A 19,381-nucleotide genomic window follows, 5' to 3' on the forward strand; every position below is an offset into this window, starting at 1 on the left:
CAAGTCCGTTTTGAGAAGTGAGCTGCTTTTATTCTTAGAATGGTGCAGTGAGAGTAATATGGAAAAAGATGATCCGCTGTGGCAGCCTCTAACGGGAGCAGCTGAAAGAAGAAAAAGAAGGTGCAGTGAGAGTAACAACGCTAAAGCAGCTATGTACATGAGGCCCCTGGTTACTCACAGGGAAATCTACATGTGTTAACCTGGTGTCAAAGAAAAGAATAAGCTGGTCTCAGGAATAATGGTTTACATGGCATTTTAAACACTAGGGGGCCTCATGTATCAACAGTGTGTATGCACAAAAATGTTGCGTATGCCTGTTTCCACACTAAGATTGCGATGTATAAAAATTAAACTTGCCGTAAAGTCACGCACATTCTCATGCCAGCATAATCCATTGCTTACGCAAATTTTCGCCTTGGTTTCGCAAACTGGTGGAACCATTTTTGATTTAGCATAGTTATTCTCAGTAGACCACACAGAGCATTTTAACCAACTGCATCAGAGTTCAGAATCACAGCTGTACAGCAGCTAATCAGGCAGCTCTATGGCAGGCTGTGTCCAGAGCACAGAAGATTATCAGGATACAACTTCTAGCACACGTTGCTTCAGCTATGGGCTATCTACTTGAACTTCTCTCATTCAGCAAACGCTTCAGAGCCTTTTCTGTAGGGATCACACGAATCAGATAGTTTCATCCCAAGAGCTATAAACGCACTCAAGCAGTCCATCAAGTGCTCCCAGTAGAACTGTTTGTACTTATAAGTACAATTACCTCTCTGTAAACGTGCACTACAGTTGCAATACTGCACAACCTGAGCCACTTATGATAAAACTATAAAAAATATACAATATGAAAGCATATTATTAATATTGTGACAGTGGACTACGACTCGACTTTTCACAACGACTTTGATATCTGAGCACTTCTTTATTTAGTTCGGGCACCGTGCAAGCTTTTCAACTTGAACTTTCAAATTTCTCTGGCACTCTATGTAAGTCAATCAGTTTCCTTTTGTTGTTTATACCACTGCTTAAACCAACAAATAGTATGTTTTTTTCTTGCCTCCACTTTTTATTCGCTAAAATTCTTCTGTTTTTTTTTTGCAACTGCCTTTTCATACAATGCTGAACTTAAGGGGCTATTTATATTGATTTGCATATTCAAAGAGGCATAATTCTGGGAGGAGTCAGGGTGGGGGGGACAGGCGCGTGCACAGGCATTATATTTCACGCTGACAGTCATTTATGTAGAGAAGAATGTGGAAGTTGCCATAAGCACAGATTTATGCATCTTGAGTTTTTTGTGTGTATGCACATTTCAGTTTTTGTCCATACATCATGTTTTAGTGTAAATTCTTTATACACGAATCCCCAGGTTTCTGTAAATAACGATGTTACTAAAGCACATGCAAACAACCTCATTGTTAATCTTCAAAATTGCTGTAAACTAAGGTTAACTTAATTATTGTAATCTACTGGGAATTGTTATTTATACATTGGACTTGACTACATTTTAAATGCTTAGTTTTTTTCCTTAAAAATCCATCCATCCATTCATCTTCTTCCGCTTATCCGAGGTCAGGTCGCGGGGGCAGCAGCTTGAGCAGAGAGGCACAGACTTCCCTCTCCCCGGCCACTTCTCCTAGCTCTTCTGGGAGAATCCCAAGGTGTTTCCCAGGCCAGCCGGGAGACATAGTCCCTCTAGCGTGTCCGGGTCTTCCCCGGAGCCTCCTCCTGGTTGGACGTGCCCAGAACACCTCACCAGGGAGGCGTCCGGGGGCATCCTGATCAGATGCCTGAGCCACCTCATCTGACTCCTCTCGATGCGAAGGAGCAGCGGCTCTACTCTGAGCCCCTCCAGGATGACTGAGCTTCTCATCCAACCTTTAAGGGAAAGCCCAGACACCCTGCGGAGGAAACTCATTTCAGCCGCTTGTATTCACAATCTCATTCTTTCGGTCACTACCCATAGCTCATGACCATAGGTTAGGGTAGGAATATAGATCGACTGGTAAATTGAGAGCTTTGCCTTACGGCTCAGATCCTTTTTCACCACGACAGACCGAAGCAGAGGCCACATCACTGCGGATGTTGCACTGATCCGCCTGTCGATCTCACGCTCAATTCTTCCCTCACTTGTGAACAAGACCCCGAGATACTTGAACTCCTCCACTTGGGACAGGATCTCGCTCCCAACCCTGAGAGGGCACTCCATCCTTTTCTAGCTAAGGACCATGGTCTCGGATTTGGAGGTGCCCATTCCCATCCCAGCCACTTCACACTCAGCTGCGAACCGATTCAGAGAGAGCTGAAGATCACGGCCTGGTGAACCAAACAGGACAACATTAATCTGCAAAAAGCAGTGACCCAATCCTGACTCCACCAAACCGGACCCCCTCAACACCCTGACTGCGCCTAGAAATTCTGTCCATAAAAGTTATGAACTGAATCAGTGACAAAGGGCAGCCCTGGAGGAGTCAAACTCTCACTGGAAACGGGTTCGACTTACTGCCGGCAATGTGGACCAAACTTTGACACCGGTTGTACAGGGACCGAACAGCCCTTATCAGGGGGTCCGGTACCCCATACTCCCGAAGCACCCCCCAAAGGATTCCCCATGGACATGGCTTAACACCTTTTATAAGTCCACAAAATACATGTAGACTGGTTGAGCAAACTCCCATGCACCCTCCAGGACTTTCCTAAGCATGTAGAGCTGGTCCACTGTTCCACGACCTGGACGAAAACCACACCGTTCCTCCTGAATCTGAGGTTCAACTATCTGACAGACCCTCCTCTGCAGAACCCCCCAAATAGACTTTTCCAGGGAGGCTGAGGAGTGTGATCCCTCTGTAGTTGGAACACACCCTCCGGTCCCCCTTCTTAAAAAGAGGAGGACCACCACCCCGGTCTGCCAATCCAGAGACACCGTCTCCGATGTCCATGCGATGTTGCAGAAATGTGTGAACCAAGACTGTCCTACAACATCCAGAGCCTTGAGGAACTCCGGGCGTATCTCACCCACCCCGGGGCCCTGCCACCAAGGAGTTTTTTGACCACCTCAGTGACCTCAGACCCAGAGATGGGGGAGCCCACCTCCGAGTCCCCAGGCTCTGCATCCTCATTGGAAGGCATGTTATGTTGGTGGGATTGAGGAGGTCTTTGATGTACTCCCCCCATCGACCCACAACGTCCCAAGTCAAGGTCAGCAGTGCACCATCCCCACCATATACGGTGTTGACACTGCACTGCTTCCACCTCCTGAGACACTGGATGGTGGACCAGAATCTCCTCGAAGCCATCCGAAAGTCATTCTCCATGGCCTCCCCAAATTCCTCCCACACCCGAGTTTTTGCCTCAGCAACCACTGAACCCGTGTCCACCAACAGGTTCGGGGATTGCCGCCATGACAGGCACTGACCACCTTACGGCCACAGCTCCGGTCAGCCGCCTCAACAATAGAGGCACGGAACATGGCCCATTCGGACACAATGTCCCCCACCTCCCTCGGGACGTGGTCGAAGTTCTGCCAGAGGTGGGAGTTGAAGCTACTTCTGACAGAAGACTTTGCCAGACGTTCCCAGCAGACCCGCACAACACGTTTGGGCCTACCGGGCCTGACCGGCATCCTCCCCACCATCGAAGCCAACTCACCACCAGGTGGTGATCAGTTGACAGCTCTGCCCCTCTCCTCACCCGAGTGTCCAAAATACGTGGCCGTAAGTCTGACGACATCGAACTGAGGCCTAGGGTATCCTGGTGCCAAGTGCACATATGAACACCCCTATGCTTGAACATGTTGTTCGTTATGGACAATCCGTGACGAGCACAGAAGTCCAATAACAAAACACCGCTTGGGTTCATATCGAGGGGGCCATTCCTCCCAATCACGCTTTTCCAGGTCTCACTGTCATTGCCCACGTGAGCATTGAAGTCTCCCCGCAGTACGAGGGAGTCCCCAGAAGATATGCCCTCTAGCACCCCCTCCAGGGACTCCAAAAAGGGTGGGTACTCCAGACTGCTGTTTCGGCGCATACACGCAAACAACAATTAGGACCCATCCCCCCACCCGAAGGCGGACGGAGGCTACCCTCTTGTCCACCGGGGTAAACCCCAATGTACAGGCTCTAAGTCAGGGGGCAATAAGTATGCCCACACCCGCTCGGCGCCTCTCACCGGGGGCAACTCCAGAGTGGTAGAGAGTCCAGCCCCTCTCAAGGAGATTGGTTCCAGAGTCCAAGCTGTGCATCGAGGTGAGCCCGACTATATCTAGCCGGAACCTCTCGACCTTGCACACTACCTCAGGCTCCTTTCCCCTTCAGAGAGGTGACATTCCACGTCTCAAGAGCCAGCTTCTGTAGCCGAGGATCGGACTGTCAAGGTACCCGCCTTCGGCCACCACCCAACTCACACTGCACCCGACCTCCTTGGCCCCTACCATAGGTAGTGAGCCCATGGCAAGGGGGACCCATGTTGCCTCTTCGGGCTGTGCCCGGCCGAGCCCCATGGGTGCATGCCAAGCCACCAGGCACTCACCATCAAGCCCCACCTCCAGGCCTGGCTCCAGAGGGAGGCCCCGGTGACCCGCGTCCAGGCGAGGGAAAACGTGGTCCAAATTTTTTTTTGACTTGTACCTGGAAGTAGAATCTGATCCAATACCCAGAAATTCCATCTCCCATCAAAACACCATTTTTCCTTAAAAATGTGCTTTCAAATTATTAGTTTAATCTGTATTTCTCAAGTATTTGACTGCAAACTATTTTTTTCTTAAAGCAGGTATGAAGGTACAAGCACACAGTCCATTTGTGTGTGCACATTTGAAATTCAGAAAGAGCAAGAAAAAAAAAGATTTATATGGCTCTAAATACAGTACAGAATAGCCAAAAGACACAAATGTATGAGCACAGCATGAACACTTCACTTGGGTCTCATGAATTTCTGTTCCAATTCATTTACAATGATTGGGGATAAGGACATGGTACAAAAATCCACAAACCTTTGAAGCTACCTTGAAAAATGTCAACAGTGATGCAGGGTAAATGGTAGCAATCTGATAGTACAGTATGTGATGGCACATAAAAACACTGGATATAAGCAAGCAATGTCTGAATGCCACAAGTGTAACCTCGGAGCAGCAGTTTATCTATCCATAAGCATTTTTGAGAAGGACAATGTGCTATGCCAAAAGGCTACTGTAATACAAAGTGGCTTTGTTCCATTTTGTTAGGCACCTGGTGCCTTTTCTACTAAAGAGCAAACGTATATATGTGGGAAAGCTAGGTTTTCCTTCACCACCTGCATTCCAAAAGAACAGTTGTCTGAGTCTCTATACTGCAATGCAGCTATACCATTAGCAAATAGATAGATAGATAGATAGATAGATAGATAGATAGATAGATAGATAGATAGATAGATAGATAGATAGATAGATAGATAGATAGATAGATAGATAGATACTTTATTTGGTTAGCTTCTCAGAATTTTACCTGAGAACTTGACATGTTGATCAAAAATGAAAGGACACTTTTAATGATGAATCTTCCAGATCAAGAGGTACCTACGCAGGAATTCATCTTGAGCTTATAAACACAGGTTGAACTTGTTTACTCTGCAGGACACAGTCAAGCGCTTATGAGCAGGTACTGACTTGTACCAGGAAACAGAATCTGATCCAATACCCAGAAATTCCATCTCCCATCAAAACAACATAGACATATCTTTTTGGGCCGAGGAAACTTGCCAATACTGTGTGGGAGGCAAAAGATCACTATGTCTTGTGGGAGGCACAGAATCGTCAGCCACCAAACATATTCAGTCAAATAAAGCAAAAAATGACACAGTATTCAGCTCTCAACTCTTCTCTTTCCCTGTTTAAAGTTAATTTTTTAAAACAGCAGATCCTGTTCTACAGTATAGGGAATAAGTGATATGTTATGCTGCACGTACTGTTGGTTGAGAATGTTATTTTAAGAGGAATGTACTGGCTTTATGACAACAAGACACACCGGTATTTTCTGACATACTGTGAGAAACCGGAATACTTTTACAAAAGCAAGGATAAAAGGGAAGGGAGAAAGGATCATACTGGGATGTACTGAACTAGGATGAAAAGCAATTTAATAAGTTGTTAATTGTGTTCAGTGGCTGTAGGGATAAGGTGTATTCCAGAGACTAAACCTAATCTTGGAGAGGAAACCTTACTGAAAGAAATGAATTTCAGTGTCTAATCTGTGCTGCGGCAATGACAGAGAGTCTAACATCCAAGGCAAGCTAAGGAAAACAATGCTACATTACAGACACAAAAGTACCACAAAGCAAAGTTAACATGTGGACATCTTCTCAAAGGCTGCTGCCAAGAAAAATTAGAATTCCAAGTTACTACTAAATATTTTTTTTTCCCCTCATGTTTAACTGTTACTGTTTAACAACCTCATGAACACAAACATCTAGCTAAACTGGAAATAAGGCAGCATTGATTCACAGCGTTAATGTCTTTGCTCTTCTCACTCATGTCTGTGCATTCAAGTGACTAAGGGCAAACTGACAGTGACCTCACACAAAATTACAAAAGAGAAACACGAAATTAAAAAGCGCATACAAAAATCAAGAAACAGAGTTTCCAAATGAACTATGAACGGCCTCTTCTGTTATTCATTTGCCTTTCTTGCACCTTTCAAGTCATTATAGTGTATCCTGTTTTAATAATGCTCGTTTAATCAGTAAATAGTGTTATTCAGTTTCTTAAAATAATTGTAATTCGGTTACTTTGATGCAAGTGTCGCAGGCGGCTGGGGGTGGAGCCCAGCCGGGACACCCAGGAGGACCGGAGGAGGGCTTGTACCTCCTCCAGACCGCGAGGGGGCGACCGCCCTGGTTGTATTGGGGGCCATGGGTAGAGGGCTTGGAAGCCCAACCCTGTAGGGGGCCGTGGCCACCGCCAGGCTGCGCCCTGGTGCCTGAAGAAACCTGGAAGAAGCCGGGAAGAAGACATGGGACACCCGGAGGGCTTCTGGGTGCGCAGCCGGCACTTCCGCCACACTGGGGCGTGTATGCGGAGGAATGCCGGGAAGCAGCTGGAGCCCATCCGGATTCCTATATAAGGGGCCGCCTCCATTCATTCAGTAGCGGAAGTCGGGTGGAAGAAGGACGGAGCTGGAGAGAAGACTGGAGGCGGCCAGAAGAAAGGCAGTTGGACTGTGAGGTCTGGACTTTGGGGGATCGGTGCAAGAGGCACTGGGTTGTGCACTAACTGAATTTATTTGTAAATATAGTGTAAATAAATGTGTGTTGGGTGCAACAAAAGATGTCCTCCTGTCTGTATCTGGGTCAAGTTCCACACAAGTCTAAAAGCTTAGAATAACTATCTTCACAAAATGGTAAGTAAAATAAAGTGGAAAACAGTAAAATACCCCAAGAATTCTTAGCATTACCAGCAGCAAAGTTGATCATTTTTTAATGAACACATTCCACTTCTCCTGCGGTGGGTTGGCACCCTGCCCGGGATTGGTTCGTGCCTTGTGCCCCGTGTTGGCTGGGATTGGTTCCAGCAGACCCCCCATGACCCTGTGTTAAGATTCAGCGGGTTGGAAAATGGATGGATGGACATTCCACTTCTCCACACTAACCAAGTTAAGGAGTGTTTTCAGGAACATGATACTGAACTCAGACTAATGCAGAAGCATCAGCATTCGCGAGGTCTCAATCCAAAGTAGAGTTCCACTAACTGGCACCAGCTACAGAACAAACTGCATTCATCATCGACTAGCATTTCAGCACCACACTTTCAACCACTCCAAACGCCATGCTTTGAAAGATTTGGGCAATCTTCACAGAAACGGGGATCAAGTCACTATTAGGAAAGTGTACCTTGCTTAACAAAAATTTACTCTAATTATGAGGAATATTAATTCTTAAACAACAGGTAAATGGTTGCATTTCAAACCTAAACTCAATGAAACTGAATAAGACACTACTGTAATGTTTGATTTTGCAATGCCAGAATGACACATTTTTTTATTTATCTGACATTTACAACTTCTGTGCCACTTTGAATAAGTTAAAGAACAATGGGTTAACTATTTCAGTGCTAGCAGGCATTAAACAATGAGGCAGTCAGTGGTGAAGCCTCAACTAGCAAACATCTGGTTTACAACCACTGAACGTGCCAGTGTAAGTAGAGCATGGTTTTTCAAGCTCGATGTTCTTATATACAAACAAAAAAATTAAATCCATTCCAATTATTAAGATTATTTTACAACAGTATGAAGCAATTTAAAAATAAAAAACTAAAAATGTTCTGCAGTTGTTGCGTGAATGTAGTTCTGTATCACCACAGTTATAGACTAGTATTGCAGTTCTCAGGAGGGAGGCTGGGAAGCAGGTCTTAAAAAAAAGGACCTTAAGTTATACCGTGGTTTAATTTGAGTTTCTATATTAGGCCGCATTTTCAGTTCCACTGTACCATTTCCTAGTATCGTTGCAGCAAGTCTTCACCCCTAGCTTGCTCACCCCATCTCGTTTTTCTACACCATGCCCACCACCCATGCTAATATGTGCTAGCAGAGTACGAGGTCATAGCTCTGTCTCATTCCCCACCTCTTTGCGCCTGTCCACACCAAGATGAAGAGTGGTCAGGAACAAGGCACCAACACCTAAGTATTTTTGCAAAAGGCAAGCGCCAACTTAAACCACCCCAACACTAACAGCCTGTAATGCGTCTTTCTCTCTCTCATATTCACTCACTCTGTCACTGGTCCAACACACCAATGTTACAATATTTTTAATTCTGCTAAACTTGCTTCCTGAACCATCACTAGCAGAGCAAAATTTTAGAAACTGTCAGACTAGTGGAGAACAAAAAATGAAGAAATACACTTTTAACAATTATTAATAATACAAATGGACTTAATCTAATATTTGATTTTAGTGTTATGAGCATAGTATTAATCAACAGAGGAAAGCTGCTGACTCACAAATATTCTGTAACCTTCATCCTTCCTTAAAAAATAAATACAGTATAGGAATAGACTGAGCCTAGAAGCAGAACTGGACAACCAAGGACACTCAGTCTCTACATTGATTTGGAACCACCTGTGTGTTTTTTTCCTCTTTCTTTGACACAAGTTGTATATTTGATATGGATTCAAAAGAAACTCTATACTTTAGTACTGAAAGGTCATTTTGTTCCATAACCAATCATACTATTTTTACATTACAAAAAATAACTCACTAAAAAAAGCATTTGGCATATATGTCAAAAAACAATAATCCTTTTTAAATTCCCAAAATGCAACTGGGGGGAGGGTGAATTTAAAGAAATGTCACCTTAAATTGTGCCTAGTGAGAGTTCAGTACTTAATAATTTAAGATAAAAAATGGTGGTACTTCAAAGCTTTTCAATTCCTGGAGGTAGTATGTCAACAGAAAAGTGCTGAGTTACCATGTGATATTTGATCACTTATCCATACTACACTCTTTCATAATTAAGCATTTGCTTTAAAGAATAAGTTTGCTATTGTCCAAAATCATGGTTTGTGCCTGCTGTTGGTAGAATCAAAGAGCCAATATAATGCCCAGTTTTGCAGCATTGGGTTTATGTTAGTGGTGGGGAGGAGCTTACTGAATCATCAACATTAGAGTTATTTAAGGCGGATCTTGGAAAGTAATTACATATAATACAACTGAATGAATGATATCAAACAGTTAACCAGAAAAACTTGGCTAGTTCACTCCTTTGACTAATGTTAACTTTCCTTTCCTTAGTTACTATGATTTCAGTCGTACTGGATTTAACTGTAACTGTATATTTTTTGTACATGTAAAATATTGAAAGGCTGTTTTATTCCACCTGAAACCACACTTCTGTTTTAACATTAAAAACATATTCATTAAAAAGTATTAGCCATATAAAAGGAGAAATCATAAAACACAGAGTCACACAAAAAACTGAACGATACCAATACATTCCTTGATTCTGGAATTTGCTTAGCGTCTCCTTAGAGTAACGTTAACTTTCCCTCCCCCATTGTGTTCATTCGCTCAAACAGTACACCAAGTTGCATGTGTCAGTCACACGGTCTGAATTCAGGGACACCCTGACCTAACACGGAGAAAGCATATGTAGTGAACACAGCAGCCACCCACAGCTAACTTCACAGCATGAAATCCTAAATGAAATTAATCTTCAGACAATAGTACTGATCGATTTCACGATTATTCTTTTGCTGACTTAAAAAAAATCATTTAAGTAAAAGAGAAAAAAAAATCACCTCATGATTTGTTTTCCATTCAGTAGGACATCACTTCTTAAACAAGAAAACAAACTTCAATAAGTTTGTAAAGAAACGGAGTGATGGGGAAACAGCCCTCCCCTTGCAAAACACAATCTCGATCTTTCATGTCACGGACTTTTAAAATAAAAATCACACAGAAAGCTCTTACCGAATCACCGACGTAGCTGAATTTACTGGACTTTTCCCACGCTAAGCACGACGACCCCTTTAAAAATACGAGGTATTTGCCGTTTTTGATTGGCTACGTAAAACTTAAGTCCAGCCCCGGCACTGTGATACCCGTGACGCACGCGCCACAGTGGTAGCCAATGAGCTCCAAGTAAGAGCGGACGTCCTCTTTATCTGACGCAGGGCAGGGATTGAGTGGCGCTCGAGCCAGCACAGATAAAACGTATCTGCAACAGATACTACAACAGTACCTTCATAGACAGGCTCCAGGCACGTAGCCTATCAAACTATTCCATAACTATGAAAAGCTGTACACAATTTTAAAACAGCTGTCCTCCAAATAGTTGGCGCATATGTATTATTTTTCTAGTGTTGCGGCATGATTTTAGTTCAACTTTGCCAATGTTAAATCTTTTAACGGCACTGCAAATAAATCAAAATGTGTAAGGTTCTTCTACTACATCCCATAAAGCGTTGCTAATTATAAGTATTATAAGCAATTCCTAATCTGTCTCAGTTGAGCACTGGGTATGATACCTATGCCAGCAGTACAGGGCACAAGGTGAGCACCAATCCTGAATAGAACACACTGACGCCCACACCTACACTTACACAATCTACACAACAAGCAAGTCTAAAAAATGTGACAGAATACCTGGAGGAAAATACACAGGCAGTGCTCATGCTAGGATTCAAACCCCAAGATCATGGAGCTTTAAGGCAGCAACACTAACCACTACACTCTGTCGTTAAAATGTCAATTTTGTATTTCAGCCTTCTGATGTATTAGATATCTACCATGATACAGTATGATGCACCTGAAGACGTTTGTGAAAATATTTCTTTGAGAGCTTCCCTGTGACACCTAAGAATGTAGTTTTTTTTGCTGGTGAGCCATTTTTGATAAAAGATGAATTGTGCTGTGTCTGTGTTGTGCCCACTTCAGTTTGCCAGTGATAGCTCATCCAAAACATTTAAAACCACTTACTCTTTCAACAGCATCACCTCTGACACAGATAAAAGCGTGGACTGCATTCTGAAGTCCATGACCAGATCCTTAGTTTTGTTGACATTAAAAATCAGATTGTTGTCGTGACACCACCAAGTCATTAGGTAAATCACTTCTCTGTAAACCTTCCCATCATTGGTCACAGGTAGTGGGGAGTAGTGGATAAGGCGTTGGACTTCAAACCCTTAGGCTATGGGTTCAAATCCCATGAATCACACTATGTGACCATGTGCGTGCCAATTCATGTACCTATGCTCCAAATGGAAAAATGTATCACAAATGTTGGAAAAAGGTGTCAGCCAAATAAAAAATACTAAGAAGAGAGCTCTGCAAGTCTTCAAGCTGCTTGTCATGTAAAGCATAAAAAGCTAATTAACGTAAGCCCTTTCACTCAGTGATGACTCCAAAAACAGACCAATGACTGCAAAAAGATAACAGACCTATGTGAATGGATGTTGGAGAACCAAAATATATACTAAAAATAGAGTTCAGTCAGACAAGGAGTTAATTTTAAATACTTATAGCCTAACCTCAGTCATCAAACTGGCTGAAATAAAAACCTGCAGCCCTCCAGACATACATAGTCCATAACCGTAATATAGGCAACTCTCAATCTGAGACAAACTCTTGCTAGTGGTTTAATCTTTTGGCACTTAAACTGAAAAATTTTAACAGATGTACAAACTTCCAAAAATGTGCTCCTGGACTTGTAAGTCCCTTCTCATTTTGAAAAAAACTTGAATGTTCTAAAAATATTACAAATACTGTAAATGTAAACAACTAAATGGTTTGCCTGAGAAGGGCTTAAAATTAAAAGACCCTATATAAAATAATTAGCATGACCCTGTATTCGGATTCAGCGGGTTAGAAAATGGATGGATGGATGGATCTCTTTTGCAGTTTGCAAAACACACTGACACAGCTCTGCCCTGACACTTATTTTCTCCATCTGTTTTACTGTAGGAGGTACATTAATGAGTTCACATGGTCAGTATAATTAAAATGGTTAACCTCACTGCCTTTCAGCTAATAGGAGACTGGCATTCCCTACATTTGTGTGGAGAATACACATTCTCTCTGTTCTTGCATGCGTTTTCTTGTCGTTCCATCCACTACTCAAAGACAGGTGCAACAAATATGTTTGTAACACACTTGTATAGTATTTTTAGTATATCAGATAATGTAAGGATGAATGCACAGGTATGCCCTGTGACACATTAAAACTGTCCCAGAGTTGCTCCCATTCCTCCAAAAAAAAAAAACACCAAAATCAAAGACTATCAATCAATCAATCAATCAACATTTATTTATATAGCACATATTCATACAAAAAAATGTAGCTCAAAGTGCTTTACAAAATGAATAGAAAAATAGAAGACACAATAAAAAATAAACATAAGTCAACATTAATTAACATAGAATAAGAGTAAGGTCCGATGGCCAGGGTGGACAGAAAAAACAAAAAAAACTACAAAGGCTGGAGAAAAAAAATAAAATCTGTAGGGGTTCCAGACCAAGAGACCGCCCAGTCCCCTCTACAGAACAGGTTCTTGCCCTCAGCACCAATTTCATAAGAAAATTGGTAACAAAAGGAATAAAACAAATAATGCGCACAGAGGAAAGGAACTTTTGTCCATGCTCTTTAAATTCAAATGCCACATTTTATTTAACTGCAATATATAGGTTTGCTACTGGAATATGCAATACACTGCATTATCATATAGTACAGGAGTCTACAGAAAGACACTGTATAAAATACAGAGTCATATTTTGCATTAAATGTCAACAGCAGAGCACTTAAAAAGGGCAGTAATAAACATGTCTGAGCTGCTACTCTGCTGAATGCATCTTCTAGTTTCAGAACAAGGCCCATTTCTTCACAGTAGGTAGGCTTAGCTAACATATGCCTCTCAGACATTGCCATATATATATTATCACCAGATTATCAATTGAATTAGCTGAAACTGTGGTTAGGTGGATTGGCAATTCTAAATTGGCCCTAGTGTGTGCTTGGTGTGTGGGTGTGTTTGTGTGTGTCCTGCGGTGAGTTGGCACCCTGCCCAGGATTGGTTCCTGCCTTGTGCCCTGTGTTGGCTGGGATTGGCTCCAGCAGACCCACGTGACCCTGTGTTCGGATTCAGCGGGTTGAAAAATGGAAGGATGGATGGATGTTTTTTGAAGACATTAACTTTTAAAACACCCTGTAAACAGAATGAACACGTTAATCAATTATGTTTTTATATTACCGAGCAGGTTCCACAAGATGCATTATCACATCAGGCTTTATAAAGCAATTGAAACACAAAGTTAATGTATATGAATGCAGGAAGATTTGCTGTCATATAGACTGCAAATAAATGACACACCACAAAACTTTTTCATTTCTAGCAGCTTCATGATGCATGGCACCACAGCTGTTTTGACAACACTCCCAGCATCACCATTTCAAGTTAAGAAATATGCTTCTCAAAAAGATGAGATACAGAAAATATACCATTACATCTGAACTTAAAGCATTCACACAGGAAAGTGTCTGAATGATCCAGCACATCTCTGAAAACTCTTAAAACTCTTGCAATGAAAGAAGTATTTTACTAGAATCACTTATTGATTCCGCATCCAGAGGAGTCAGATGAGGTGGCTCGGGCATCTGATCAGGATGCCTCCTGGACACCTCCCTGGTGAGGTGTTCCGGGCACGTCCAACTGGGAGGAGGCCCTGGGGAAGACCCAGGACACGCTGGAGGGACTATGTCTCCCAGCTGGCTTTGGAACGCCTTGGGATTCTCCCGGAAGAGCTAGGAGAAGAGGCCGGGGAGAGGGAAGTCTGGGCCTTTCTGCTCAAGCTGCTGTCCCTGCGACCCGACCTCGGATAAGCGGAAGAGGATGGATGGATGGATTTTTGATTTTTTTATATAAAAAACAAAGAAGGACAGATAAAAAGCCAAGTATAAATCACAATTATTAACATGCATCAGTGCATGGTTTTGTTGAAAAATCTGCCAATAAGGTGTAAAACAACAGATTAAATAAATGGCAATGCCAACTATACAAAACAAAGTTCACCTGACTACTTCCTATGCAGTCCTACACTCTTTGACCAAGCCGGACCAAATTTTGCATAGCTGTATTCTAGTAGAATACGGACAAGACAGACTACTGTACTTTGAAACCCAACATTCTTACCGTTTGTCCTAGAGGATTTCTTTCTCCTGTGTACTACAGTGTGCACACCAGTGCCACCTGCTGGCTTACAGAAAGTCAAACATCCATGTGCTGCTTCTATCTACTGTAATAATGAGATGTCAAGCAAAATAACACCTTTTATTGACTAGCTAAAAAGATCTTTTAGTTAGCCAATAAAAGGTGTAATTTTGCTTGACTTCTCATTACATCCACAATGGCTAACAGGGTACAACACCCTGGTACTATCTACTGTAATATAAAAATAAGTATTTTGTGCTTTTACTAGGGGGTGTTTGGTGAGGCTTGATCAAGAGTGGAAGTGCTGCACAATATAAAGGAGAATCAAAGGGCTGTTGTTCATCTCCTGTTTTGTCTCTATGAACTCTCCAACTTGAACTAAGAAGACAAATCAGACATGATAGCGTTCATGATTACAACACAGCAAACAGTTACCACAATTCTGGAATCCAATCAGACCAAAAAAAATATTCTTGACTTATGACAGCATAGACATTGACAGAAAGGCAGCGTGGATGACAGATGGAACAACTAACAACAACAACAGGGTCACCATTTAAAATAAAAAATAAAAATAAACCCTACAAATACTCCTGGGCAATGCTGGGTGTACTTCAGATAGTTATTGTACATCTAAATTTAAACATGCACACTACACACAAACAGCAACCAGACACGAAATTCAAACCTAGGAGCAGAGATTGATAAGGCAAGCAGTGCTTGCTTCCCACTACATCACAATACCACAAGAAAACAGAAATATTAGGAATCTAATTAATTATAATACACAGTGTTTCAAGGTTCATTCCTATAAACAAAGAATTTAAAAATTTCTAAAACTATACCCCTTAAGTTAATACTACTTAGAGGCGCCTTATAACCACAAAATTCACAACTGAACTTACTACCCTTGATATTATGGCTATTAATTTCAATTAATAGCACCACAATGAAAATGTATTTTTGTGTTGCCAAGTGCATATACTGTAGAACCTTCCATTCCCCAGTTTTTTAGGGAGTCAATTAAAGATTGTAAATGTGAAATTCTTTAAAGCTGGATTAGCTGAAAAAAATGAAAACATGTAGTGTTTAAAATTTTATTATTTAAAATAAAGATACAGGACAATTACTAAAAAAAATATTTGTCACTGTTTCTGTAATATAGCAGAGTAAATTAAAGATATTCAAAAAATTTTGAAATAAAATGTAAATATAAACACAGACATTGTACACGTATTTTTTTTCACCCAAAACAAATGTCACCTCTTAAAAATATTTCAAGTTATACTTGGTTCAGAACTATAATGCCTGCATAGAGTGGAAAAGCTCAGAAAAACACAGGCTCATTGCTGTCTTTTGTTCAGGACATTCACACTGTATATTACACACATTGTCTTACAAAGACTAATCGTATTACTGAAGACGTCAGCATCCTACACAGTCAATTTTCTCAATCCTCCATTCTATAATATACTTCAAAACCACTGGCACTTGCCCCACTAGTGTAGGGGACACTGATTATCTTCTTCTTTCAGCTGCTCCCATTAGGGTTTGCCAAAATGGATCATCTTTTTACATATCTTTCTGTCTTCTGCATCTTGCTCTGTTACGCCCATCACCTGCATATCCTCTCTCACCACATCCATAAACCTTCTCTTAGGCCTTCCTCTTACCTGGCAGCTCTATCCTTAACATCCTTCTCCCGAAATACTCAGCAACTCTCCTCTGCACATGTCCAAACCAACAGTGATTATATATAGGTAAAAAGCTACCCGACACCTAATGGCGCTTTTCCACTGCATAGTACGGCACGACACGGTTCAGTTCAGCTCACTTTTGGGGGGTTTTCCACTGGGAACAGTACCTGGTACCTGGTCCTTTTTTTAGTACCACCTCAGCCGAGGTTCCAAGCGCGTCGAACCGTTACCAAAACGTGACGTGTAAACTCTGCTGGTCACTGATTGGCCGGAGAAAATCGTCATTACTGCGTCACTGAACTTGCGACACGAGACAAAACAGACCCGCTAGATTTTTAGCACAGCCAGCGAAGGTTCGGACGCACCATTTTGTTTTAAGCAAAAATGGCTGTTTCGTGGTCTATTGAGGAAGTACAGACGTTCCTCTCGTTGGTAGCCGAGGAGCGGATCTAGCGAGAGCTGGATGGGGCGACGCGGAATGAAAAAGTTTTTCAGGAGGTCGCCGCAACTATAACGACACGTGAATAATCCCGCCCACTCTAAAGCGGTACTAAACTGCAGTCGAAACGCAAACCAAGCCGAACTGAGCCGAACCAAGGTGAGCTGTACTGAACCATGCTGTGCCGTACTATGCAGTGGAAAAGCGCCAAAATTGTGCTGAGAACTGCATGAGGATACCTGATGAAGGATTCTTATCTCTACTGTAGTATTAGATATAGTAATGTAGATTAATGGTTCTGAACCTTTGTCATTGGGACCCAATTTTGTCTATTTTTGTTCAGTGTTGATCTTTTATTAGCAGAAATTTTAATGGAAATTACCATTTTCACTAAATGGCATACATTAACAAATAACAGTACATGCATATTCAACATTTAAATACAGTGCATAAAATAAATCAAACATGCATGGTACTCATCCAAAAGTAACTTGATTTAATACTGAATGAAATGTAATATCCATTTGTCTGCTGAATTTCACAAATTTATCAAAGTCAGAGCCTAATGAAGAGAGCGCAGAAAGCAGCAGGTTTTTGTTTGCAGGAGTGTGACTTATCTTGATTTCACTGCACGTAATGGTCAAGGCAAGATGAGATGTTCTGCAATTATGTGCATTTTCTTTTATTTGGCAATATGATATGCAACAAGACGGTGCCCAGAATTCCTGCAGGTTTGGTGTAAAAATATGCTTGATGGGTTTTTGAGAAGCCTCAAGAATACATTTTTTTTTTCCATTTTAAAAAGGTGAACAATTTACATCTGTAAGTCACATGCTTGGTCTCCAAATGTCTTTATAGAGGAAGGCTTCCTACTTTCATTTGGAAGTGCCACAACAAAGATAACAAATAATCGCCGATGCTCACCACTCTTCAAGGTAAAAGTAAATCTATACCCCAGAAAATCTGGGATGCATGTTCTTCTAACATCCTTGTTTGGTTCAGGTTTTCGGGATGAATCTTTTAAGGCTGATATGGAATTGGAAGGGTTCGGAGTAGGTGAAGGCAGGGAGTATGGTGTACTGGTTAAGGCTTTGGGCCTAGGAATTCAAACGCTGAGGTTGTGCGTTCAAATTCTGCTAAGGGCTGTGTGACCATGAACAAGTCAACTGGGGCAGCCAGCGGTTCATGAATTTGAGAAACACTATATTAGGCAACAATCATTATCGACTAAATAAGACTCATTGTAATCATATGACAATGAACCCGAAATTTACTTTCACAGTCCAAGTTTTGCAACACCATACGCAGTTATCCTAAATCTCTGGGAGCCCCTCTGAAACTCATTCCTCCTCCCAGACTCATGTAAACAATCCATAACCTCCAGAAGATTCTTCCACACTCACGTATTATTGTGTTGATGGCACTCCTGGTACGAAAAAAAATCATCAGCAAATTGTTTAACTATATACTAGCCGACGCCCGTGTAAGAACAGGAACAGAAAACGGTCAGAAAGGAATTCAGAAATCAAGAAGAAATAAATACTTCTTGAAAGACGCAATGTGCATGTAGAATTTCCGGCCAAGTAGGATTACATGTGAAAGTGATAAATAAATCAGGCTTTCCGAATTTACGTACTATGGCCATGGCATCCCGATAGTTTTGCTGCATGTATCTTGGACTTGTATTGTCCCACGCACAGCTCTTGTTGATGTAATCTGAGATAGTTTAGATGTGCGCCCTCTGTTTTAACATACGCATCTACGACGTACTGTTGGAATAGTTTGCCGCTGGAGTGCAAAATACTAAATGTATTCCTCATTGCTAATCTGTATGCGTAAAATTGGCACTGAGTAAGCCTTATTCGCTTGGCGGTTCTTTTATCAGGAACATGTTGTAAATCTTTGTGCCAGTCAATGTCTCCGTAAGGGAATAAAAGTGGGTAAACCATAGGATCACAATTCATATTGAGCGTGGAAATCTGTTTACAGGAGTTGCGTATGGGATAGATGCAAATGTCCCTTTTGGCAGGCATTTCGCCATCTTCTCCGATGAAAATCGCTGCAATGTCGGGGCATTGTATTGTCGTAAAACCTGCCTAGGGTTTTCTGTGAAAACCATTTGCACAGATGCTGTTGGATTGGACTGAGCGATTTCATGCATGTGTTTGTATGATTTAGCAAAGGGGTTGATGGTTCTGAGCATGGAATCTAGCTGGAGAAGTACATTTTTGCTGCACGCAGAGTTTGCTTTATTTTGTAAGCGTACTGCAGTAGCTTGTGCCGTGTCAAAAACATACAACTGTCCATATCCTGGAGAGGTAGAAGTATTAGCGTATAGTGGAGAGATTTGGTGGTAAATTTGCCTGTTTATTTTAAAACAGTATGGCCTGAGGCCAGGAGGTAGAGTTATCTATGCACCCATGGAAGCAAACACCAGAGAAGAGTTGTATTCTCAAATGTGTTCACGATAATTTTTAGCTTCTGATGTTTGCTCTGTAAGAAGCTGTTGTAAAGACACAGGTGGCTCCCACAAAGGTGGTAAAGCTACTTTGCCATTGTGGCAGCACCTCGAG

The 19,381-nt window shown here is 41.9% G+C and overlaps 1 protein-coding gene across 3 annotated transcripts in view; it reads right to left on the reverse strand.

Annotated features, from left to right (window-relative positions):
* The window catches only part of mtrr (5-methyltetrahydrofolate-homocysteine methyltransferase reductase), a 142,980-nt gene that overhangs the window by 121,624 nt on the left and 1,975 nt on the right, over positions 1-19,381 (reverse strand). Inside the window, exon 1 of one of the 3 annotated variants that reach the window (XM_039754374.1) lies at positions 10,441-10,519. The exons of 1 other annotated variant lie outside the window; for it this stretch is intronic. Coding sequence is in view for 1 of the 2 variants with exons in the window: in XM_039754373.1 (XP_039610307.1) it covers positions 10,269-10,273 (5 nt within the window). In the remaining variant the exon portion in view is untranslated. Of the gene's footprint in view, positions 1-10,268; positions 10,382-10,440; positions 10,520-19,381 lie in introns of those variants that run through there. One more of the 3 variants, XM_039754373.1, reaches the window with a different exon arrangement.

Source organism: Polypterus senegalus, chromosome 5, assembly GCF_016835505.1.
Source record: "Polypterus senegalus isolate Bchr_013 chromosome 5, ASM1683550v1, whole genome shotgun sequence".
NCBI lineage: Eukaryota > Metazoa > Chordata > Cladistia > Polypteriformes > Polypteridae > Polypterus > Polypterus senegalus.